Below are 26,658 nucleotides of genomic sequence, written 5' to 3'. Positions count from 1 at the left end.
AAACTAACCCAAATACGGAACTTCTTTAGTTTTATCATAGTTCATGAAGAAAAGTATAGAGAGTATAAACAATACGCACGTTGTACATTTTGTAAGTTTTGCCGGTTTTGTGCGTTCTTCCTGACAAATTATCTAAATAGAAGCTAACACAATGACTGGAGGAGGTTATGCAGAAATAAAGCAACGAGAGCTTATGTACAGACTTATGATCAGGTAAAAATGCTTCTGTTCAGAAATTCCAAATAATGATTTTTGAAAAGCTGAAGTTTTGCTAAGCCTGGCCCTAGATAATTTACGTTGATCTATGGCACATCAGTAACATGCACACATTTGTGTGAGGTTTATACATTTTATCATGCACACATCCTTTACCCCATATTGTCAATTTAAATCATATGTCATTAAAAAAAGGTTTTAAAACAGTTCAGCTACATACATATAAAAATTATATCGCTATTCCCGGCTGACCAAACAATCTGTCCCGCTACAACTATCGATGTCATACAACAATCACTTTTCCATTGTGTCATCAGATAGTTTGTATTATGACGTTAAAACTTTACAGGAACCTCAGAGTTTGCGAAATCTTTTTTCCCCTGGTGGTCCTTGAAGAAAATCCACTGGTTCTCACTATTAACAGTCAGGGGTACTACTTAAACAAGTGATTTCAGAATCACTTCTTCAAGTGATTTTGACTGTGAAATATTAAAAAAAAATCTATAAATAAACACAGACTTTTTAAAATCACTGAAACAAGTAATTTGAGAAGATCACTTCAATAAGTGTTTATAACTTTTTCTTGATATTTTTCTCACAAGCTTTATTTTTTTTTTGGTAAAAAGAAAAGAATTCCATTGAAAAAACAACTATGTACATCTAGAAATTGTCTTTTGCTTGATAAGCCTGTCAGTTTTTACAATTTATTTAAAATATGCATTTTCTGGAATAATTTGTAGATCAGGACATAACCTTGAAGTACATGTATATCATTCTAACTCTAAAGAAAACCAATCAGGTTACCTACATGTAATATTGTTGACCTTTGTCTGATAGTCAGAGTAGTTAATGAATATTTGATCACAGAACAATTCCCAAGGGTACTTTAAAATGCTTTAGCGCACTAACTTACTGCTCAAGCGCACTGGTGAAGTTAATATCCATAGATAAAGGGATAATTGATCTATGTAGGAAAATTATACAAAAGTTTGTGAAAATTCAATGAAATTAGCATTTGAAGATCAAAGGAAACACCAAAATCACTTAAATAGGTGATAACTGAATTTATCAAATCATTGAAATAGGTGATAATGAAATCACTTGTTTAAGTACATCAGTTGTGGATCCAGGGGGGGGGGGGGGTTCCGGGGGTGCGCACCCCCCCTTTATTTTTGCCGATCAATGCATTTGTATCGGGAAATATCATATGTTTTGCACCCCCCCTTTGCCCTGGGTGCCCTGGGTTAGCACCCCCCCTTTCGAAAATTCCTGCATCCGCCCCTGTACATGTAGCACCCCTGACTGATTGATTCTATTGAAAAATACTAAAATTGTGTCAGTCCCACGCAAAATTTTGGGGGTAAAATCCTGAGGACTGACCTTTTTCGCGAACTCTGGAACCTGTGTGATTTCCAGTAATGGCGGACAATTATCGGTAAGGTGTATACATACACCTTATCGCTATTTGTCCACCATTACTGGATATTACACAGGTTCCCGTAAAAATTTGACGTCACAAAACAAAATATCTGACGCCACAATGGAAAAGTGATTGTTGTATGGGTCAAAAGTTCAAGCGGCCGGGTCAGCTGGGATTAGCGATAAGGTGTATTGTTGTAGTGACTTGTGGCCGAATACAGTAATTGGGACTGAGCTATTTTTGAATGGGCTGCCCTTAAAAAGGACTAAGATATCTATAGATATAGAAGAACTGTCTGGCTGAATTGGTTAATAGAATGCTGCCTTTATATCCCAAGATTGAGAGGGAGCAGCAGGACCTTTTACGGAACGTCAGGATCAGGTGTATTTAAGGATTGATTTTTTTCAGGAATCAGGAATTCTTTTTTCGAATTTCCGGATGTTAGGATTTAAATTTTTAAGATTTTATGTTTTTAAGCCTGGGATATCCCCCCTTTCAAGATTTAGATTAAGCAGTGTGAGTATAATCTACAAAAAATCTTCCAAACTGTACTGCTAAAATTACAAACTCAAAAACCTTTGTTAATTTATGTATCTTTCTGCCTCGCAATAATGTTAAAATATACATTGACGCTAGTTTTCATGAATTATTGAGTAAATTTGTGTAAGTTTCTGTATCCTATTGGCATGATTGGTGAAAATAAGACAATCATTGCTTGTACTTATATGCGACAATGGGACAAAGCACTGGAAAAATTCAAAGAGAAACCATTATTTTATAAACGCTTCATTGATGATGGTTTTGGAATTTGGACTCATGGCGAACAAAAACTCAAAGAATTTATGGACTTTGCAAACTCAATAAATGACAAAATAAAGGTGGAACTTAGGTACAACAGCAATCAGATTGAATTCTTAGATACACTTGTGAAAATAAAAAATAGTAAATTAACAACAGACCTTTATACAAAGCCAACTGATAAACATATATATGTTCACAGCAAATCATGCCATCCAAAAAATGTAAAAAAGGCAATTCCTTATGGTTTAGCATTACGATTAAGAAGAATTTGTGAAAATGAAGATGACTATCAAAAACATAGACAAGAACTAAAATTACAACTGCGAAAAAGAGGCTATAATGGAAAATTTATTGAAAACCAACTAAAAAGAGCAGATGACTTAAATAGAAAAGAGTTATTACAGAGAAAAAATAAAATTAAAAAAACATCAGAACGCATACCTCTTGTTGTAACCTTTACTGATTTACTACTTGATATTCATGACATTGTGAAAAAAAGAATTAATATTTTACATAACTGTAACTTGATGAAAGAAATATTTCCAGAACCACCACTAGTAGCTTATCGAAGAGATAGAAACTTAGCAGACATAATTGTACATGGAAAACTAAATAAGATCACCAAAATATGTACTAACTACAACAGCAACAAAACATGTAAAGAAGAATGTGAAGTTTGCGATATTGAAAGACATGAAGAAAAAATTATACTCGGAGATAAAACATTCAACCTCAAAAAGAACATTCATGGATGTCAACTGGTGAACCTTATTTATGGACTTCACTGTGAAAAATGTAACCACTATGTCTATGTTGGAGAAACAGAAAGATCACTCAACGAAAGAATAAAAGAGCATCTAGCAGATATCAGACATGATAGAGATACAGCTGTGGCAGAACATTTTAACCAAGAGGATCATTGTAAAGAGGACATCACAGTTCAGGTTCTGCAACAGATTTACGATAAATCCGCAAATTACAGGAGATATATTGAGGCACAATGGATGCAAAAATTAAATACAATTAGACCATTTGGAATTAACGTTAAAAAGGAATGACTTTAATTGATCAAAACTTATATAATTTAACTTTCATTCATACAAAAGTATTGTGACGTCATGTTATTATGACGTTAGAGTATTATGACGTCATGATGTTTCCAAGGACATTTATCTATAACATCTTTTCAATGTTTGAAAAAAGAAATGTCAGCCATGTAGTTTAGAGGAATAATAAATAACTGAAGAAGGCCAATGGCCGAAACGTCTGAACAATTGGTTTATTTATACAATTATAGAAAATAAGACACACAAGTGAATTTACAGTGATTTTACGGTCATATCTTATACATAATCCCAAACAATCCTCAGCAGTCTACATTATTTTGTGAATGTTCTCTATGAAACCAACAGTGAAATATAACTTTCTATGCATCAAAATATTTACAAATAAGATATGCATATGGGTAGGTCATCATGAGGGGGGTCCTTTGTGTGAACACGATGATATGTAAATACTTACATTTAAAGTTTACATCCAACATGTCCAAGCGAACTATAATGATTTGACGGCAACATTTTCCTGTGAAAACTATCACAACAAATTCATGTGTTTTGCTACCGTGATATTCAAATGTACGGGTTTATCATATTTTGCTTTTATTTTTGCCACAGTGGTTTCTAACTGACTGAGTATAAAATAAAAATATATCATGTATATGGGCAGGAATTCGCTAATGCTACTTTAGTGTGACATTGTAAGAAAAAAATAAAAATCATTATAAGCTTCTAAATTTTTTACAAATTATTGCTACAAATGGTGTCCTTCTATTTGTAACCAAAAAAATCATTTTTAAACTTGCGTCAGTTTGGAACCAAAGCAAATAATGAATTTGGAGCATGTAACATGGACACTTTTTCCAAATTGAGATTAATGATTCCTTAATTTATTCAACATTCAACATCATATATATTGATCACAAAACATTGTCTATCATCAAAACTCTAAAATGTATATTTTCATTTCTTTCAGAAATTTTGTGAAAACAAGTTTCCTCTACTTTTATGTCAATGTTACATGCAATGTTTAAGAGATAAATACAGTAAGAATCATTTTCTTTCTGAACATGTAAAGGCTCTTTTTCATTGTGTTACCCTCACATTAAAAAATTGTATTAATATTTTTGCAATTATCTCATTTCTGTCATAAAATAGTGACTTAAATGTTGCATGTAACGTGGACACAAAAAATATGAATAATGAACCATGCCAGAATTGACCTTAAAAGATATAAAAAGCCTCCAAACAACCATCTGAATGTAAATTATACAATTATACTGCCACATTTCTCATATATGATATTATTTGAATAGTGGTTAATACCAAAACCATTCACCTAAATTTCAGACAGCAGACATATTTTTTTTTAACTATACCAGTAGTTATGTTTGTTCATGGTGGTACACTATGGAAGGCTAAATTAAAAGATATTCAAATGTCAAAATAACCAGAGAGATAAAATTAAGACCAAAGATAGATCAATTGATGAAGGAGTCATCCAAAATTTCCACAACATGAAACATTTTTATATCAGTAAGTAAGCAACCCGGTTTTTTTATGCACAGGGATGAGATTGATAAGAAGACAACCACACAACCATCAGCATCCACAAAGTTTCTCACTCAACAACTAATACTGACAAAGTAAGGGCACAAAATGATTACATGTATCCCTCATTCATGTGACACAGTTACACTTAAAACTAATAGTATGAAAAACCAAGACAAAATATGGACAAATCTACGAGAGGTTGATACAGCTGCATTTATTGAGAATCTTATTTTCAATCGTTTACATAACTTCTATAAAGAACAATTTGGGTTTCATCTTTGAGGTTGTTGTCTGATAGACATATTACCCTATATCTCGTTTTATTTCTGCTGGTTAATCTTACATTTATAATAACTTTTTAAGGTTTAAACAATAAATTTTATTTCAAACATTCAAAACAAGTTTCTTGTTTCTTGTTTTCTGTCTCCAACATCTTCAACTATCTATATGAAAAAAGAAAAAAACAAAACAACAATTAATCTACCCTCAATCAGAACCAAAATCCATGCATAGATTATAAAATTTACAATAATATAGAAACTCTCAAATATCTTGTTTCAATTTTTCAATGCCATTTCATCTTGAAAACTTGTTACCTAAACTACAGGAAGCCACAATTTAAAGGGCCCCATAATGACCAGTGTAAAACAATTCAGAAGAGAAAACCAACACCCATTAGACCATAGTCCTGTTTCAACTTTATTTGGCCTTCTATTACTTTTTTGTTTCATTAGCGTCACTGAATAGTCTTTTGTAAATGAAAAGCGTTTCTGGCCTACAAAATTTCAATTCTGGTATCCATGATGAGTTTATTATTATTATTTTGAAATCAGAAGGAGCCTGAATCTCTTATAATGCAAAATATATTCTGGAATGTCAATTATTGGCATAACAATTAAAAAAAAAAATGTTACAAATTGAATTCCTCATGATTTCTATAATGAGCATCAGTAAATACACATGATACATGTGTTGACTGGTGAATGAAAAGGGATCTAAATAAACAAGATTTTGAAATAACTATCTTCTACACTGCTGTAGAATGGTCAAATTGGAGATCACTAGTATGTCTGCATACACAGTCACCATCATCTGGTTTTCTGACACAGAACTACTATCTGACTGGCTGAAAGGACTGTCACCACCCGACTCACTAATAGGGACCTTATCAGACTGGCTAACACAGACATCATCATCTGCTAGGCTGATAGGGTTATCACCATCTGACAGGCTGAAAGGGATATCACCATCTGACTGACTGACAGGGACATCACCATCTGACTGGCTGACAGGGACATCACCATCTGGCTGGCTGACAGGAACATCACAAATGACTGAATGACAGGAACATCACCAACTGACAGACTAATATGAACATCACCATCTGCCAGGCTGACTAGGACATCACCATCTGTTGGCTGACAGGGACATTACCCTCTGACTGGCTTACAAGAACATCACAGACTGACTGATTGACAGGAACATCACCAACTAACTGATTGACTGATATGTACATCACCATCTTCCAGGCTTACAAGGACATCACCATCTGTCTGGCTGCCAGGGACATCACCATCTGACTGGTTGACAGGGACAGTATCTTTTTGCAGCATCTTTCTGAGAGTTTTCTTCATTACATGTATTGCTGATCATCTTTTTCTTTCTTAGGTTTATATTGCCTGTAGATTTTTTTAATTAAAAATTGCATGTAAATTTTTAAGACTGACACCAATTTTGTTGTCAATGAAGAAAATACACTTCTAAAAAGAATATCTATATTTAGAAATAAAGATGAAGTTTGATGGTGGTAAAATAAGTTAAATTATCAATAATCTCTTTATAGAGCAAAGGAGTAAGTAAATCTTATCAGTTCTGTTCATGCGTGTAACATTGACAGAAAAGTAAAAGGTTGTATGTCAATGTTACATACATGAAGACAGAAGATGAAAGTGGTGTGCTTAATAGTCAACTTTGGAGAAATAATATAATTGCTACCCAGTAATATCTAATTAATCATTTAGGTTATAAAATGTTATATAAATGTCTGACTTTAAGGAAGTAATACCTTTGCATGTAACATAAAAAAATCTTGACACAAAATATTGTTGTCAATGTTACTAACTAGTGTTAAAAGACAAATTAAACAGGAAAACTTGAAAACGCTTTAATTTTGTAAAATAAAAATAAAATAATAGCTCCATATGGCAGTAAGTTTTGTTTACGCATGTAACACTGGCCTGAACATGTAAAAGTCTAAATAATAGACTCTGTCAATGTTACATACACAATTTCTTAATGAAAAAAAAGTTAATTTGGGTTTACTTTATAAATTATTTTTTAAAATAGGTATAATAATAACTTTGAATATTAAAAATTAGATTAACTGTTGATTTCAACACAGTAAAATCTTCTCATGTAACACAAAAAAGACCTGATACAAAAATCGTAGTCCATGTTACTCATAAAGTTATCATAGGAGCATCAAAGAAATTGTGTGATGACAATATTTCAGATGTTAGTAATTTATAAACTCAGATAAACTCATTTTAAAGCTCATAACAGAGGTTTGGAAATCAATGCTTTTAAAACATTATAACTCTGGGTTATGTATGTAACATTGACAGGAACACCAACAAATGATGAGGAAAAATTGCTAGTCAATCAGGAAAAAAATAAACACAAATAATTAAAACTCATTTATTTCTTTAATATCATTTTAATGAAGCAAATTTAAATTTCAACAAGGTTTTATTGATTGAATAATTGTATGCACATTTATTAGGTTGTAGCATGTAACCTGGACGCAGAAGATGTGTCAATGTTACATGCCTTAAGTAAATATTGTAAAGTCTAGAAATCAAGAAAGATCAACAACTTCTCTGTTAAGAATTCAGCATAAATTTACATTTGATTTAATATTATGCACTGGCCAAATATGCTATAAGTGTAATAAAGTAATATTGTTTTTATTCTGGTGTCAATGTTACATTTTATGTTTTCAAATTAAGTGGCTAGTTATCTTTATAATGCTGAGAATGAATACAAGTACTAGTTAATCAAATTGGCAATTAATCTGTGGTTTTTCATGTAAAAAATTAGATTGATAAGGCAAACCGTACAAAAAAAAGCTTTTGCATGTATCATAGACACCTTTCCTTGGTAAATATTTTCGTGTCAATGTTATGTACAGAAATCTCTCCAGCAATAAAATGAATATCGTAGGGTCAAACCTGTTTAAATACAAGATAAACTTAAATTTTTTGACAAAATTGCAAAGCAAGTCACACATCATTATCAAAGAACCTTATTTACACAGAAAGTGCATGTAACACTTCATTGTGAGGTCAAATTAACCTGGTCCCACTCTCTTATCATCTGCTTGATCACTGGTAGATGCCTAGTGTGAAAGATGACAAAGCCACATTTTAATGTAATTGTCAGTGGGTTGAAATGTGAAAAAAATAATTATGGTAATGCTTACTATATAAAGTATACAACTGTTATAAAAAGATGAGTATTATTGGGCAGTATTGACACGAAAATGAAATAAATTTTCTTACCTTCTATATTTTTTAAACTTCAGTTGATTGATAAAAATCATGAAATCCAAATTGTACCCATTGTTGACACCTTTCAAAATTTGCCATGCTGGACCAATAACTTGTTTCCAAAGCTAATCAGCTAATGAAAAGGTGCATGTAACATTTGTTGACGGGAAAAGTTACATGCACTTGTCCATTTTCAAACGTATTTTATTTGCAGCAATAATCGGATTCTGTACAAAATGGGGTTTCTAAATGATAGACGGATCATTTTGCAGTTGATTTTCAACTATTATAGTAGAACAATTCTTCAGGCATATTCTAAATATGACTAGGGGTTTTGCCACTGCAGAAATGTCACACTTTTTGTCTACAGTTTTCAACTACCAGCACATAACAAGTGCTGATTTTTTGTTGATTTTTTGAATTGGATCCATTTTTTTTGCATTTTGCAATAAAGACTAACCCACTTTGATATTTAAACAATGTTTATTCTCCATATTTGCATGATTTCTTTATTTTTTAATTGGATAAACAATATTGACCCTAAAATTTCACTAGCGAATTCCTGCCCATATATATATGAAATGTACATAATGTAGACCATGTAAACAAAGATCTGTAAACTAAATATAAATTTTATAATTTCAGTCAGTTATTCTATGACGGACATCAACAGTTAGCTGTGACATTATCTAACCTTGTAAAGGCTCATCCAGCTTGTCCCCCATCAGACAGACTCTTCACAGTTGTCAAATATGGACTAGATGTGGAAGAAGGTAATGTAATTAAAATCTAAATCTTTAAACATTGTTAAAAGGCTCTAATTTTGACTTCTTGGATCTGTTGTTGTGTACAAGATGGGATTTGGCTTTAAAGTTGATAGATTAGACTGTTGGTTTTCCCGTTCCAATGGTTTCACACTAGTTATTTTTGGGGCCCTTTATACATGTAGCTTACTGTTTGGTGTGAGACAAGGCTTCATGTGGAAGGCCGTACCTTGACGTATAATGGTTTACTTTTATAAATTGTAACATGGATGGAGAGTTTTCTCATTGGCACTCATACCACATCTTCCTGTATCTATATATTGATGTTTTTTAACATCTAAAGAATGTTATCTGTAATAAATTTTGATTCACAAATTTTAAGGGCCAAAAAGTTACCCTTATTATATGTGTACATTCACCATTGCACACCTGTTCTGTTTGAGTAAGTAACATTATTTACTTAGTATTGTGAAGAATTGAAATGGAATTGAATCAAAAAGTTGAGACAATCTCACCAGAGGCAGCTTTCTATGAAACTTATGTGACTGCATAGATTTGATGTCTTATATGTTTGTTTTAATATTTTCAGAAATCACTGGCACCAAACAAAATACTACAGAAAGTACCATCCCAGGAACTGGTATTGATCTGGAGTTTACTACAGATGGTAGGATAACTTCCTTTATCATGTGCATTGGGGGTTGGGGTTTCTCACCAATTGCCAAAAAAATATAGTATCATTAATATTAGAACTGATGGTGCTTGTTTGTTTATTGAGGGTTGTTTAAAAGGAACATTTTCTTAGATGAAAATCTAATGTAAATTTTCATACTTAATAACAGCAAATGTAAATGAAGGAAATTTTTATATGATAAAAAAAAGAAGATTTGGTAGTATTGCCAATGAGACAACTCTCCTCAAGAGACCAAATGGTACAGAAATTAACAGCTATAGCCTTCGACAATGAGCAAAGTTCATACCACATAGTCAGCTATAAAAGTCCCAGAAATGCTAATGTGAAATAATTCAAACAAGAAAAATAACATTCTTATTTATGTACAAAAAATGAATGAAAAAGAAATATAAAACACATAAAATATACGACAATCACTGAATTACAGGCTCTCGATTTGGGACAGACACATACATACAGAATGTGGCCTGGTTAAATCTGTTAGCGGAATAAGGTATTCATGGAACATGTGGAAGTACCACCTACAAACGGGGAAATTACCAATAGACAGTTCAGTGTTCTCCCTAGAAATTTAATTTAGCATCATGGTAAACAGGGAAATTTGAAATACCATCTTGCTTCTAAAAATTATAGCATCACATCTGTAAAAAAATCAATTCAGGTAGCATCACATGACCCTGATGCTAAAAGGCCCTGGGGAGAACACTGGTCACATGAAAGATAATGAAATCCCTGTTATTTTTGAAAACCTCAATACAAATGTTTAATGGCACAAACATAAAAAAATCAAGGTATGAAACTTTTATATTTTATGCATGTACAAACTTCATTATTTTTTTATATTTCATTTTGTTTAATTTGTTTTACAGTTCAGACAATCTCACCAGAGGCAGCTCTCTATGAAACTTGTTATGTAACTGCACACAAAGGACCATGTCGGGCAGCAGCTTTTCATCCTAGTGGTATGTTTATATAAATGTAAAACTTCTTTGTGTGAAAATAAGGAGATGTGGTATGAGACAAGTATCCAACACAGACCAAAATGATGTGGATTAAAACAGTTATACAGCAGTGTATGTGTACATCCTTCAGCAAAGAGCAAAACTCATACATATAATCAGTTAAAAGAGGATCTAACTGACCGCTTGACTTCAAAAATATTGTGGATTCTTTATTTTTCGTAGGATACCCAATGGGTTACGTGGGTACATGTGAACCACAAATTCAAATGTTCAATGAATAACATATTTTAAACTTTTTATACAGAGATTGGTAAAACCACCAAATCAAATATCCACGAATATGCAAGTTTTCAGCAATCCACGAAAATTGTTACCCACGAAAATAAATGAATCCACAGTAGTTATTTTCTGATCAATTCAATTTCATGATTTACACTATAATATAGTTAGAAAATTTAATCAGATTTATACCCCATGTTTCAGTTTGGTTTTGTCTTTTAACCAAATCAACCATTTATCCTTCCTCAACGATATGGTGACCAAGGGAGATAACTCAAACTAAAATTATGTCTTATCAAAACTGCCTTTTCAGAATCTAAAGGACTATGGGTAATCTCATTGTTTATTATTACAGTTAGTACATCAAAATTAAAATAATGTCACGCCATTGGTTGACTTTATATTGTTTAGAACATTTTAAACCATTCATAACGTCTTAGTGTATGCTTTTGAAAATATTACTTAGAATGCATTAGATTCTGAAACGGCGATTTCATTGACAGTAACATTTTGATTTTTTCAGGGAAATTAATTGCAACAGGATCAGAGGATGCATCTATCAAGGTAAAGTCTCCATCATATATCATGTAAATTCTGTGCCACATAATACTGTTGACTCATTATTATTCTTAGATTTTTTAGATATATGTTCACATTTTCTATAAACCATGAAAATTCAATATTCAAAACATTTAAATCCATGAAAATTCATACCCAGGAACTTAAATAAATCCACATTAAATATTCGTTAAGGTAAATCTAACTACAGAAATGTTTTATCAATCATATGTCAAATTAATGTTGAAGTCCTCATCATGATTTGTGGTTTATTAGACCAACCTCTTAAACATGTGAAATGATATTATGTAGTATGACTACCAGTCTCCTCATAAATGACATTTGAACTAATTAAAATCAGATAATCCCAAACAGTAGTTTTCCAATATTTTTTTTTCTAAATTGCATTGGTATGTTGAAGATTAGGTTTGAGTAAATTCTGAAAATAAATAAGGATGTTTTGCCTTTGTTTAGAACTTAAATGGGGTTTTCAATGATTATAGATCTTAAAATAAACATTAATTGATTAATTGATTGTTGGTGTTGGTGTTTAATGCCACTTTCAGCACACTTGGCTGTTCCATGCAGGTTTTATAGGTTAAGGAAGTTCAAACCACTGAACTTCGGCAGAAAAACTGGCAATCATTGTTACAAAAATGTGTTAATTAAAATAAGAGTCACCTGTCACAACCATGCAAGGTTTGAACTCACAACCTTAGTGCTGACAGGCTTGTTATTACCATAGAGGAATAATTTAGACCACTTTACCCTTTGTATGAAGAAAAAATAATATTAAAACTGAAAGGCTGGAGATCAAAGCAATAGGAAAACTCTGTTGTTATTTTTCAGATTTTAGATGTAGAAAGAATGTTGTCAAAAAGTGCCACACCAGCAGAAATCATTGCCATGGAAACACCACAACAAGCTATGGAGAATCACCCAGTCATCAGAACTCTTTATGATCATGCAGATGTTAGTACTTTTAAATGGAAATAACTCTGTACATTTTGTGCATTTGAGGATCTTTTCTGGACAAAAGTATCTTATTCATGCCTTTTGTTAAAGATTTGTATCCCTATAGGCTATAGTTTTTCATTGCCATGATTGTATAATTTGTGTGAGCTCAATTTTTCCTTCTACATACATGCATTGCAATGTTTTTTTCATGGGAATTGACATTTTTTATTATTATTATTTTCTCAGATTTTTGGACTTGTAATAGTAAAAAAACTATAAACAAATAGAAGGTGTGGTGAACACATTTCTCAGTTATATCTTACACACATTTGTTGCACAATTTTTAGATCCATGTTCTATATTAGCCAACTGATGTCATTTTGAAGTATTTCATTTAATAGATGCCATCTTGTAAAAATATGAATATGTGCAGTCTGCACGGTTAGCCACTAGTCCAATTCCCCAGACTAGTAAATATTGATTCGGACTAGTGAAAATTTTCAAAATTTGATAGAGTCATATAGCATGTATAGGGACAAGTTTTGATATTTAGTGTCCGGACTAGTAGATGAAAAAGTTTTTGGCACAGACTGTATGTGGTATGATAACCAATTAGACAACTCTTCATCTATTTATTAAAAAGGATGGAGAAGTTAGCAATTCTAGGTCACCATAACCCCTTTAACAATGAGAGAAATATTTTTCTAACTTGTTTAAAGTTATTTTTGTAGTATTGTTTTTTCTATGAAACCATGGTAACAAAACTATAAATTGACCAAAATAAATAATGAAAAGACCAACATTTAAAACAACTATCAATCAAAAATGACATTGAACAAAAAGCTGAATTATAAATATTCATGTTGCTGATTTATTTTTTCAGGAAGTGACAACATTAGACTTTCACCCTCAGCATCAGATTTTAGCATCAGCAGGCAAAGATTTCAGCATTAGGTTCTTTGAATACTCCAAACCATCTGTAAAAAAGGCATACAAAAGTATACAGGTTTGTAAGAAATTGAGGTCAATAACATTGTTCAAATATTAATAAATGTTGTTTATTCCATATTGGTATTATTTTAGTAGGTTTCTCTATATGAATTGGATTTTGAATAAAAAAGCATATTCACCTGAGAAAGTGTTATTCACCGCGCTAAACGTCACACGCTTTTACATGCAACGTTATGGTAAAATGCTTCATGTGCAATTTGTTTTGGTATATGTTTGTCATTAAATACATTTCCTTCTCCCGGAATATGGAATAAAACAATTACTGTCTTTTGTTTCGGTAAATATGGGGTTTAATTGACTTTTGAAAAACTGATATTCACTTCGGCCATCGGCCTCAGTGAATATCATTTTTTCAAAAGTCAATAAAACCGCATACTTACCTCATCAAAAGACAGTAATTGTTTTATTCCGTAGAAATTTCTGTACTAACAATAAACAAGGAGTAATAAATAGAATGGTTGTTTAACTTTTCTCCACATATATATTAACTGTAATATATAACAAAAAATGTCTCTGGTAAATTACATACACAGTTTTGTGTTGTGAATTTTGTAGTTTTTACCAAAATTGATGAAGTCAGAGATTATTTTCCAATAATTAAATGAAAAATATTATAAGGTGTTAAAAGTTCCAAGATTTCAATGAATAATTTTCTTAAGATTTTGAATAAATTCCAATTGCACCAGATTTGATTTTTGCTTCACTCCATTTATGAAGAGTTAGTTTTTATGACAGTTATGCTATGAAAATAAGAAAAGGAAGGATTGATAATGCATACCTGCCAACTTTCACGATTTAGGCGTGTATTACACGATTTTGACCCTTTGTCACGATTGCACGATAGTGATTGTGAAAAACCCTCTAAAACACGATTTTGTGAAAATCTACACGAAAAATATGATGGTTCCCGATTTTGAACTGTGTCCAAGGAAGACATTCGTGTTCAGCCAATCAAATTCTCTGTTTCTCATGACAAATTAATCAGCCAATCAAAAACGTTTTCTATCAAGATAATTCTAACATCCTAGATTTTGAACTTGTGTTGATTTCCTCTGTTTTTTAAAATCGTAAACATGGCAAATGGTTTTTCACCTGCAAGGAGGTTCTTACACAGAATAAGAATAAAAGCATGGTTGATTGACAAACTTCAATGATGCAGTACTACCATAAAGACAATAAATAGTAGTTTATTCACTAATTTATTGATATTTCACTTGCTGTAACAAATGATATGTATTCAATTAAAATACCAAATCATTTAATGTACTATTCTTTATTTTTCACATGGAAAAAACAAAAAAACCACCTGAGGAATCCCTTAAATGAGGGACTTCCCTTATTCAAGGGGTCATTTTACTTCTGTGAAAAATAAAAATGAAAAATGTAGATTTTTATTTAACTTAAAAATGGGAAATTCTGACATTATATTTAGAACTACTTTTCTAAATGTAGGGTCCAATTATTTTGAAAAATAAAGAAGATATACATGATATATTAGGCCATGAACATACCATAATACTTGGACATGTGTTGACCATATTATACCAGATAGATCATAAGATGTATAATTCTTTGGGAAAAGTTACTTCAAATAATATGAATATCACTCAGAAAATGTGCTCATTTTTACTTAAAAAGTGGTTTTTAATGTCCTTACATTGAGGGGATACCCCTAGGTGTTGTTCCCAACCTGATAAAGGTCTATCTTTGTGCATAATTTTAAATTGGAAAAGTCAACAATTATTTAATATCCTTACACATGAAATTAATTCCTGGTCTTGCAGCTACATGTTCATCTTTTCTACTGATATATAATAACTAGAATCATGCAAATAAACTTTAGAAAAAGGCATGTAAGCTCATCTTACAAATATGACACTTTTTCTAGACCACAAAACAGCACATGCAAAATAGTCATCGCAAAGAATTGTAACCTTTGAAATTGTTGTCGCGCACTAAAACCCCCATGGGCACTTTCAAAACTTGGCAGGTATGTAATGACCAATGGTTATATCCTAACTAGTTTGAATATTTATTGAATTTATTTTTCAGGAAGCAACAGAAGTACGTTGTATATCATTTCATCCTTCAGGGGACTATATCTTAGTGGGCACTCAGCATCCAACATGTAAGTAATTTGGCTCTCCTCAAACAAATATCATTTCATCCTTCAGCAGACTATATCTTCATGGATACTCAACATCTGATGTGAACATGTAAGTTTTTTGGCTCTCCTCCAACAAATATCATTTCATCCTTCAGGGGACTATATTATAGTTGGCACTCAGCATCCAACATGTAAGTTATTAGGCTCTCCTCCAACCAATATCATTTCATCCTTCAGGGGAATTTATCTTATTGGGCACTCAGCATCCAACATGTAAGTTATTTGGCTCTCCTCCAACCAATATCATTTTATCATTCAGGGAACTATATCCTAGTGGGCGCTCAACATCTGACGTAAGATATTTGGCTCTCCTCCAAATGATATCACTGGGCGGGCCAATACTTCAAGAAATTGATGATACTGTACAATATCAGGGCTCACGCTACCAGGCGACTTGGGCAAAGAAGTCACTTTCCTGGCCGTCACTTTGCTTTCCCCGACCCCCAAAAGCGTAAACAAGTCGCCCTGTTGTTTACCATACTCGCTTTCAGTTGCTTCCGTCATCGGGCATTGTCAATTTTTACCAAGTTGATGAAACATCAATTTTTTATTCATATTTGAAGAAATTCCGACAGAAATGATTCATTTTCTTACGAAAAGAGGTTGAAGCATTGTCTTTGCAGTGTGTAGCAGGTTACTTAATGTATAAGTACAACTTTTTATCACTTCGTGCACTTCCGCAAGTTCTGGTGCTTGTGACTCGAAAACTTACATCAACCTAACTTTCGGCTGCAAAATAAGTTTGTTACTTCATTTAAACGTGATAAAAGTTGCCTCCAGTAAATGTTTAATCCATTTATTGCAATAAAAACATTATGTTCCTTTCCAAATAACCTGTCAAACATCGTTTATTTTTGTAAATTTTCTTGCATTCGTCCGCCATTGACCGTTTTCTAAACTACGAATTGGAACCGAACCAGCTATGACCGAAATCCGTATTTTTACAATAATTACTATGGACGCATGGATGGAACAGCTGACAGAAGAATATTGATCCCAAAAGGAAAAATTACACATTCCACACGCATTAACAGACTTTTGGTTACATCTAATTGATTGGTGTATACAATTCCCTATAATTTATATGGATTGTTTCAAAATCATGATGAAAGTTGCTTAACTCTGAGACTATTATACTAATATCAATATATTATGGCCCAGCTTATCTTTGTATATCTTTTGATAAGAAACACTAAATTTCATACACAAGATAGTTTTTAACATGTTTAATGAAATTGTAATTGATATATTATAATTTCTTTAACTTTTTTAAAATAATAAAATATTTGTTTAGTGCTAGATATTAAGTTGGTAGTTTCTCACAAGAACCTTAGTAAAACTTAAACAACTTTTAATTTGAAATGTTACTTTAATTGTATACTCAGATATGAAAAGAACAATATAAAAAGAACATTATTTACATATGACCCTTTATACTATAGTAAAATCCAAACATTGTAGCACACCGCACGAATGAGCACTTCTCTTTCAAATCTGACCACTTCTACCTATCAGTTTCAAAAAGAGAAGTCACTTCTCCCTATAATTCTGAAGTTATGTGAGCCCTGAATATAGGGGAATATGATTCTTTAGACTCATTTTACACAAAATAGTAAAGAAATATTGTAGTTTCATTTAATTATTGCTAAATATGTACTTTTTATTCAGATTAACATAAAGAGTCATTTTTTTATGTCACTGGGTTCATATTGATTCTAATAGTCACAGTTGGGCCATTTTGACCAAGTACTACATGAATGTAATGAAAATAACAATTTACTTTTGTCCTTTCAGTACGACTTTACGATGTGAACACATTCCAATGTTTCGTAGCCAGAGATCCCAGTCATCAACACAAAGGACCAATTACATGTGTAAGTTTGGTCCATAAGGAATTTAAGAATTTATAATTAGAGATGTAAATAAGGGCTGTTAAAAAAATAAATGTATGGGGGGTCAGAAGGCACTTTTTGTTTCACCCCAATATGCATACATTTTTAATTAGACATTTCCTTAAAATGTTCAAACAATATAGCCACCACCAATCAAATTTTAGTAAAAGTGCCTTCTGACCCCCTATACAATTAATTCTGGAAAAGCCCTAATCAATTGGTGTTTTTCTTCAAAGGTATAGTTTGTAAAAATAAAGAAATGTGGTTTGATTGCAAATGAGACAAAGATCCAAAAGAAACCAAAGTTTGTGGATGTTGGCAGCTATATGTCACCCACAGTCCCTTACATTAGGCAAAACCAAAACTGAATAGTAATAAAATTGAGAATGGAAATGGGGAATGTGCCAAAGAGACAACAACCCGACCATAGAAAAAAACAACAGCAGAAGGTCACCAACAGGTCTTCAATGTAGCGAGAAATTCCCGCACCCGGAGGCGTCCTTCAACTGGCCCCTAAACAAATTTATACTAGTTCAGTGATAATGAACGCCATACTAATTTCCAAATTGTACACAAGAAACTAAAATTAAAATAATACAAGACTAACAAAGGCCAGAAGCTCCTGACTTGGGACAGGGGCAAAAATGCGGCGGGGTTAAACATGTTTGTGAGATCTCAACCCTCCCCTATACCTCTAGCCAATGTAGAAAAGTAAACGTAAGCTTGAAAGGGTCCAAGATTGACAAAATGTGCAACAATCATTGACACAGTCTCCAGACCTGAAATATACACAAACAGTACAATTACTGTTATCAGCTCTGTATAAAATCCTTACTGAAATATCTGCCCATATTTTTATTCGCCACAGTATTAAGATTGAAAATATCAAGCGTAACACTGGTAATTTTAAGGGGTATATGATTATTTGCTGTTCTTTCATCAAAGAATTAGTTTTACATTATCAAGCTTCATTTGAACTTCTATTTGTTTCATGATCATTTATTTTACATGTAATACCGGTTTTTAATAGTTACGCTCTTTGTATTACAGGATCATGTCCTGCTGATGTATAGTTTGTACTAAAATTACTATAAATGTTTATATCATTTATTTTCATGGGTACCAATTTTCGTGGACTGAGGAAAACTTGCATTTTCATGGAGATTTAATTAAGTGGTTTTGGCAAAGTCTGAATTTAGTGGTTTTGGCAAAGTCTGCATATAATCCTTTAGGAAATTTTCAGTTCTTGTACATTGAAATTCATGTTTTCCCTGCACACATGAAATCCATGAAAATTGGTATACAACAAATATTAATGAATCAACAGTATTGTACAAAAAATGTATTCAGAAAAAAATCAATTCTATGGCCTTACTTTGCATGTTATATGATGCTGTCTTTTTATACCCCCGCTTTAAAAAAGGGGGGTATACTGTTTTACCTCTGTCTGTCCTTCTTACTTTGCATGTTATATGATGCTGTCTTTTTATCTCTGTATTATCTTTTCAGGCAAAATGGAGTCCAAATGCTAACATGTATGTGACCTCTTCTAAAGATGGAGATATAAAAGTTTGGGATGGCGTAGGAAATGTGGTCATTAATACATTTACAAAGGCACATGATGGCAACGAAGTGTGTTCAGTTATGTTCTCAAGAAATGGAAAGGTACGGTATATTTACAAAGGCACATGATGGCAATTAAGTTTGTTCAATAATGTTTTCAAAAAATGGAAAAGTACTCTTAAATTTAATTTTAAGGGCTCTGGCTTAATTAATCTTCATGTTCTCAGACACTTTGCTCGTCAGCTAAAAACCCGCCACTGTTATCTTTGAACCAAATGAATAGAATGTATAAACAAATCTTCTTTTTCAAATTGAACAGCTTTCAAACTAGTCGAAGAAAATCATGGGTCAATATAACATAAATTCTAAAAAAATGATTAATTACCCATTTTTAAATTCATTGTCATTGTTAAGTTAACAAATAACTGATCTTAATAACTGAAAATGAAAATAACACTTTTAATATTTCTTATAATATCAACAGCTGGACTTACTTTTCTCAGCAGGAACATAAAAAAGATGTCAGAGCTAAATTCATATGTCAATGATATGAGATAAATTTTGTCTTAGTTATCTCCCTTTGTCCATGTACCATAAGACAACTAATTCAGGTTGACAAAACCTTTTGTTTCTACTCTTAATGTTTTAAATTAAATTATTTAAAAACATGTATCTTTATTCCTCACTAATTATATAATTCAGTATATATATACAGTTATTGGACAAAAGTGAGTTCCCAGTCAAAAATAGTCCTATCATTTCAACTAAAATCGATATTTTTCAAAAAAATATTACCAAGTAACTGTCTGAACGATTTTTATCAAATAGATATCAAAAGATGTAGAAATGTCTGAAGTTTTATTATATAAAATATTTCTTGAAAAGTTTGCTATCATTCTAACCAAATTAAATCGTGAAAATTTGCATTTGTGATCAGATGATGAAAACAAAAATCACGAAAATTATGGCCAAATAAACAATAAAACTTCAGACATATCTCATCTTTTGATACTTATATTATAAATATCCCTAATAGAGCATTTGCATTATTCACGTATCAGGATACGTGCACGGATCGACGTACACGTATCGAACAGATTTGTTTACAATAATGATTTTACCCTGATCTCAATTAAAATTAAATGCAGTATAAAATATTTTCATCGGGACCAACTTGACTGAATTTATCCTTTCCTCATATACGTGTTAAACGATAAGTCGATACGGATACGCCAGCAAATACTTGATTAATGCGAATGCTCTAATAGTAATACAGTTACTTGGTAATATTTTTCTGAAAAATATCGATTTTAGTTGAAATAATAGGACAGTGAGCACTCACTTTTGTCCCATGAGTGTATATATTTTAATATATTTTAGTTTGTATTTAAATATTTAGGTTTGTATTTATATATTTCAGTTTGTATTTAAATATTTAAGTTTGTATTTATATATTTCAGTTTGTATTTAAATATTTCAGTTTGTATTTATATATTTCAGTTTGTATTTAAGTATTTCAGTTTGTATTTAAATATTTCTTTCAGTTTGTATTTAAATATTTCTTTCAGTTTGTAGTTATATATTTCAGTTTTTATTTATATACATGTATTGTAGTTTGTATTTATATATTTCAGTTTGTATTTATAATTTATGTATTTTAATTTGTTTTTATATTTCAGTATGTTATTATATTTTTCAACATGTGTTTCCTTGCTTTAAAAAAGGCCTTAAAAGGGGGTATACTGTTTTACCTCTGTCCAGCCATGCATCCATCTGTCAGTGATGTGTTTTCAGATTCATCACTCAACAACTTCCTGTTTACAGTCAAGTTTTTGGGTGGGGGTATCATCAGTAAGCAGTAGCTTGCAGTTTCAATTGTTTAATATGTGTTTATATATTTCAGTATGTGTTATCTAGTGGGAAGGATTCTCTGGTTAAGTTATGGGAACTGTCTACCAATAGATGTCTGATTATGTACACAGGAGCGGGGGCCACAGGGAAACAGGAACACAGAACACAGGCTGTATTTAACCATACAGAGGATTACAGTATGTCATAGCTTTTTATTTCAATTTTCAATCCTGACAAATCTGTTCGTTTACGTTTTTCAACAGTAAAATGTGCTGTTAAATGAGTTACCTGGCATAGAAAATAGATATGTAAGACCACCTTACCCTATATGAGAGGTATTGACCTGACCATTACAATAGTAATAACTATTTATATTAAATACTTTTAAAAAGGCATTAAACAGAGTACAAAACCACATGTACACTCATTGTTAACCATAGAAATTCTAATTAAGTACACAAATGGCATATATAGTTATAAACTAGGTCCTTTTGTGCTTAAAATTCCCCATGGAGATTTTGAAAAATTGCCCTGTATGGCATAAACTTTTTATCAGTTTTTAGAACATGGATAAAATTTGAAGTTGAGAAATAAAACTGGTATTGTAGTTTGGCTTTATCTCAGAAAAAAGATACAATATCGTTTGTGATACTGTAATCATCACAATCAAAAACAGATGATAATTTAGACTGACAAGAAATCTATTTCTGGTTAACTTCACAACAGTATATGACATGAGTTTATAGGATGTTGTAAAACTCAATTCATACTTTAATGTTATTAGGAATTTTGCCAGAATAAAAGATTTACTTCGCATTTGTCAAATCAATAGTTCTGTAATTGCTTCAAGAAAATTTAATTATTGAATGGTGTGTAATTTTTTTAGCTATGATTTGTTGTGAAATTGGTCAATTAATCCTTATTTGAAAGTATGGCTAGAAATGGGGCCATGTTAGGACCTTATCTAACCTACTTCTTCTTTCTGTAAAAGGTTTACTTATATTTAGTGTGTTATTGTAAAGGGTATTGATATTTTTTTCAGTTTTATTCCCTGATGAAAAGACCACAAGTTTGTGTTGCTGGGATTCTAGAAACGCTGAAAGACAAAGACTGTTAGCATTAGGTATGAACAAAAAATACAATATTTAAAAGCTCCATGTTTAATCTTAGTTATCTACAAATTATATTAAACAGACAGTTTGTATCATTATTCCATAATTGTAATGTAAAAGTGCTTGATATAACAGATTACTTGAAAATCAGATTACAATTACAGATTTTCATTGAAAAAAATTTAATTTCCAATCATCATAATTTGATTGTAAATTTAAAATGACAAGTTATCACTAAACTAATCAGGAAAGCATTTAAAATTTACAATAAGTACATGCCGATGAAAATTTAAACGATTATGTAAAATTACTTGACAACTGCATTTTAAATGTTGAATTGTTCGCATGTCGTGGAAATTAGAAAAGCAAATACTGATTCCACCACTGCATCAAGTCTCCACTCAAAACTGTTTGATTTCAAAATTTAAAATATGAGACTTACTGTGTGAGCAAAGGCTCTGTGTTGAAGGCCGTACCTTGACCTATAATGATTTACTTCTACAAATTGTTACTTGGATGGAGAATTGTCTCATTGGCACTCATACCACATCTTTTTAGCTCTCCTGGCCCAAAGGGCCAAGTGAGCTTTTCTCATCACTTGGCGTCTGGCGTCGTCCGGAGTCTGTCGTCCATCGTCAATAACTTTTACCAAAATCTTCTCCTCTGAAACTACTGGGCAAAATTTAACAAAATATGGCCACAATCATCATTGGGGTATCTAGTTTGGAAAATTGTGTCTGATGACCCGGCTAACCAACCAAGATGGCCACCATGACTAAAAATAGAACATATGGGGTAGAATGTAGATTTTGGCTTATAACTCTGAAACCAAAGCATTTAGAGCAAATCTGACTGAAGTACAATTGATTATCAAGTCAATATCTATCTGCCCTGAAATTTTCAGATGAATTGGATAACTAGTTATTGGGTTGCTGCCCCTGAATTGGTAATTTTAAAGAAATTTTGTCGTTTTGGGTTATTATCTTGAATACTATTATAGATAGAGATAAACTGTAAACAGCAATAATGTTCTTCAAAGTAAGATCTACAAATAAGTCAAGATGACCCAAATTGTCAGTTGATCCCTTAAGGAGTTATTGCCCTTTATAGTCAATTTTTAACAATTTTCATTAATTTGGTAAATTTTTGTAAATTTTTACAAAACAATTTCCTCTGTTACTAATGGGGAAAGTTCATTATAGATCGAGATAATTGTAAGCAGCAAGAACTTTCAGTAAAGTAAGAACTTCAAACACATCACCATCACCAAAACACAATTTTTGTCATTAATCCATCTGTGTCCTTTGTTTAATATGAACATAGACCACGGTGAGCGACACAGGCTCTTAAGAGCCTCTAGTTTTATGAAGTCATAAAAGGAATTTCTGGATAAATCAATAAAATTTGACATCATAATTGAATTTTGACCAATCGTTTGCCGAGAACAAAGATTTCTCTAGGGCTGAGAAATAGTTTTTTTCACACAGATCTAGGAAGACTTTTCCCACACAGATCATAAATGTGAAAATAGCTTGAAAATTAGAGAAAAAAACATCTAACATAAATGATATATTATATTACAGGGCATAACGGTGCAGTAAGATACATTGCTCATTCTCCAACAGGACCAGCCTTCATCACATGTAGTGAGGATTTCAGAGCTAGATTCTGGTACAGAAAAGCTGATTCAGACTGATAGATTATAGGTTTTTTCTTCAATTGTTATTTTTTTATGTGAATGAATGATAATCATAATTGTGCACATCTGGTTATCAACATACATGTACATAATAATATAAGTGCAGCACCTCCATTAGTTGGCAATTTTTTTTGTTTTACAAGTTTACAAGAAAGAATTTGTTTTGTCTATTTTCCATTACCTTAGATCTGTTAATGTTATGATTTTAAAGATGGTGAAATTATTTTGGGGAATAACAAATTTTATAATATTTCATCTTTTGTATCTCTTTTATCATTTTAAACATGTGATGAAGTCCTTAAATTTGAACTATAAGGTCGCAGCTTTGAGGATTTTAGTTACATCTGGAGTATTTAAGAAAAGTGCAACACCTTTGATTTGGGTTACCAATTCTACCATGGTGTATTACTGAATCTACATATATGTAAATCATATTTCAATGGTAAAATTGTATATTTGGATAGTTTAATGTCTTGTAGATGGCTAAATAAAAACTGTACAAACATTTACACTTATTAATTCACAAGGTTTTGTTAAAGCCACTTATCATTTACACACAAAAAATTATGTGATTAAACATAACCACATACAAAGAACTTCTATACGAAAACTGACTTTATTATGATTATTCAAACGTACCAGAACACCACTGCCGGCACTTGGTTACTGTAATGACAATGGTCGTCAGAATAACGACCAAGACTACTGCACTTACAAAAAAGAATTTCATGTATGGTTCGCAGATTTCTGAAGAAATAAAGGAGAATAAATATGGTAGTTTAATACATGCATGTTATTTGTAGGTCAGACAAACTTAATTACGTTACGAAATGAAGTTACTTAAAAATGATAAATTTAAGATATAGGCGATTATGAATAAACAAATTCGTTAAAAATATCACAAACTATCTGGGTAAATATAGTGTTGATAATTATCTTCCTAATTACTAAGTATTAAAAAGTAAAAATCACAAAATTTAAAATACTGAACTCTGAGTAAAATTCAAAACGGAAAGTCCCTAATTAAAGGACAAAATCAAATAACAAAGACCTTAAATGAATGGAAAACAACTGTCATATTCCTGACTTGGTACAGGCATTTTCAAATGTAGCAAATGGTGGATTGAATCTGGTTGTATAGCTCTAAACCTTTAATTTTTCCCTATTTGGCACAACTTTTTGGGAATTTTTGGTCCTCAATGCTCTTCAACTTTGTACTTGTTTGGCTTTACAACTATTTTAATCTGAGCATCACTGATGAGTCTTATGTAGACGAAACGCGCTTCTGACGTATTATAATCCTGGTACCTTTGATATCTACTTTCACTTTTATGACAGTCGCATCACATTTCATTATAATTACAACGATGCGTGAACAAAACAGACATAATAGGTAAAATTGTCAAAATATGGGTACATCACTATGTCACAATCTCACAACAAACAAATAAAAGTAAATAAACAAAAATACCGAACTCAAAGGAAAATTAAAAACGGAAAGTCCTTTATCGAATGGAAAATAAAAAACTCAAACACATGAAACGAATGGAAAAAAATGTCATATTCCTGACTTGGTACTGACGCGTCGTTAATATGTTAATACTCACAAAAACAAAGTACCAAATCTGAGGTAGTATTTCAACATTTTAGTATGTCTTTTAACTTTCTGTCGAAATGTTATACAGATTCCAACTAATCTTAAATTACAAGTTCGCATGAACCGATCACTCTTGTTGTTATATATTAAATAATTTTTTTACTACATTTCGTGCTGCCGAATAGCAGAATACACTTTCTAAAAATAAGCTTCAACATATTTTACAAATGTTTTGTAAATTTAGTTGAAATATAGTATGTTGACCAAAGGTTGTCGTGATTTTTACCCGAACAAATGAGAAATTAATCTTACTATTCTTAAACCAACATCTATTCAAATCAGTCAAATTTTTAAAAACCTGTTTCAATGAAATGTCGTCAAATACAATATCCAGTTTACCAACAAAATTTGTTATTCTGCAAGTGTAGGAGTTATTGTAAAATTCCTTAGGAAAAGTAAGATCTGCAACAAAACCATTCACCATTTGCGAGCTATTGTTAAACTGCAAATAAATATTTCTCTTTGACAGAGAGGACTTGAATCCGTCGGTTACTAATTCATTGTTTTTCAACCACAAAACATATTCTGGCTGAGGCAGTGAGTAAAATAGCAAGGACAGTTTTATAAGTCCATCCATCGATGTTACAATTTTCTGACTTAACACTGGCTTGTCTAAAAAAAAAAATAGATGTTAAATAATCAAATCTGATTAACAATGTCTACTTCTTTTAAAGAGCAAAAAAGCAAACAAATCGATATTTATGGGACATTTCATCAGTAGTCAAAAAAATAAAATAGAATATAACCTGGTTTTTGATCGAGTTGTGTTTCGTTTTCTATGTTGTATTTTCTATTCTTTTCTATTGTCTGTCTTTATATTGTTTTTGTTGAGCCTGCGACTTTAGTCACAGAAAGCTCGACATAGGGATAGTGATCCGGCGGCGGCGTTAGCTAACTT

At 31.7% G+C, this 26,658-nt stretch overlaps 1 protein-coding gene across 1 annotated transcript; it reads left to right on the top strand.

Annotated features, from left to right (window-relative positions):
* The first annotated feature begins 33 nt into the window (after positions 1–33).
* On the top strand, positions 34–24,608 carry LOC139501575 (cleavage stimulation factor subunit 1-like). Its single transcript, XM_071290692.1, has 13 exons — positions 34–213; positions 9,240–9,367; positions 9,948–10,025; positions 10,922–11,014; positions 11,817–11,857; positions 12,701–12,823; positions 13,692–13,814; positions 15,872–15,947; positions 17,781–17,860; positions 19,388–19,543; positions 21,345–21,489; positions 22,335–22,415; positions 23,988–24,608. Exons 1-13 carry the CDS (start codon positions 152–154, stop codon positions 24,098–24,100), a joined length of 1,299 nt encoding a protein of 432 aa, XP_071146793.1. The 5' UTR covers positions 34–151; the 3' UTR covers positions 24,101–24,608.
* The last annotated feature ends 2,050 nt before the right edge of the window (positions 24,609–26,658 follow it).

Source organism: Mytilus edulis, chromosome 13 (genome assembly GCF_963676685.1).
Source record: "Mytilus edulis chromosome 13, xbMytEdul2.2, whole genome shotgun sequence".
Classification (NCBI taxonomy): Eukaryota; Metazoa; Mollusca; class Bivalvia; order Mytilida; family Mytilidae; genus Mytilus; species Mytilus edulis.
Note: the sequence above shows the minus strand (reverse complement) of the source record. Positions and strands in the feature narration are given on the sequence as shown.

Bases quoted from the DNA above. Each gene is read 5' to 3' on its own strand.
- LOC139501575 (XM_071290692.1), top strand. From the start codon at position 152: ATGACTGGAGGAGGTTATGCAGAAATAAAGCAACGAGAGCTTATGTAC. The intron at 11,015-11,816 runs GTATGTTTATAT...TGATTTTTTCAG, and splicing joins AGCAGCTTTTCATCCTAGTG to GGAAATTAATTGCAACAGGA. The intron at 22,416-23,987 runs GTATGAACAAAA...ATTATATTACAG, and splicing joins ACAAAGACTGTTAGCATTAG to GGCATAACGGTGCAGTAAGA.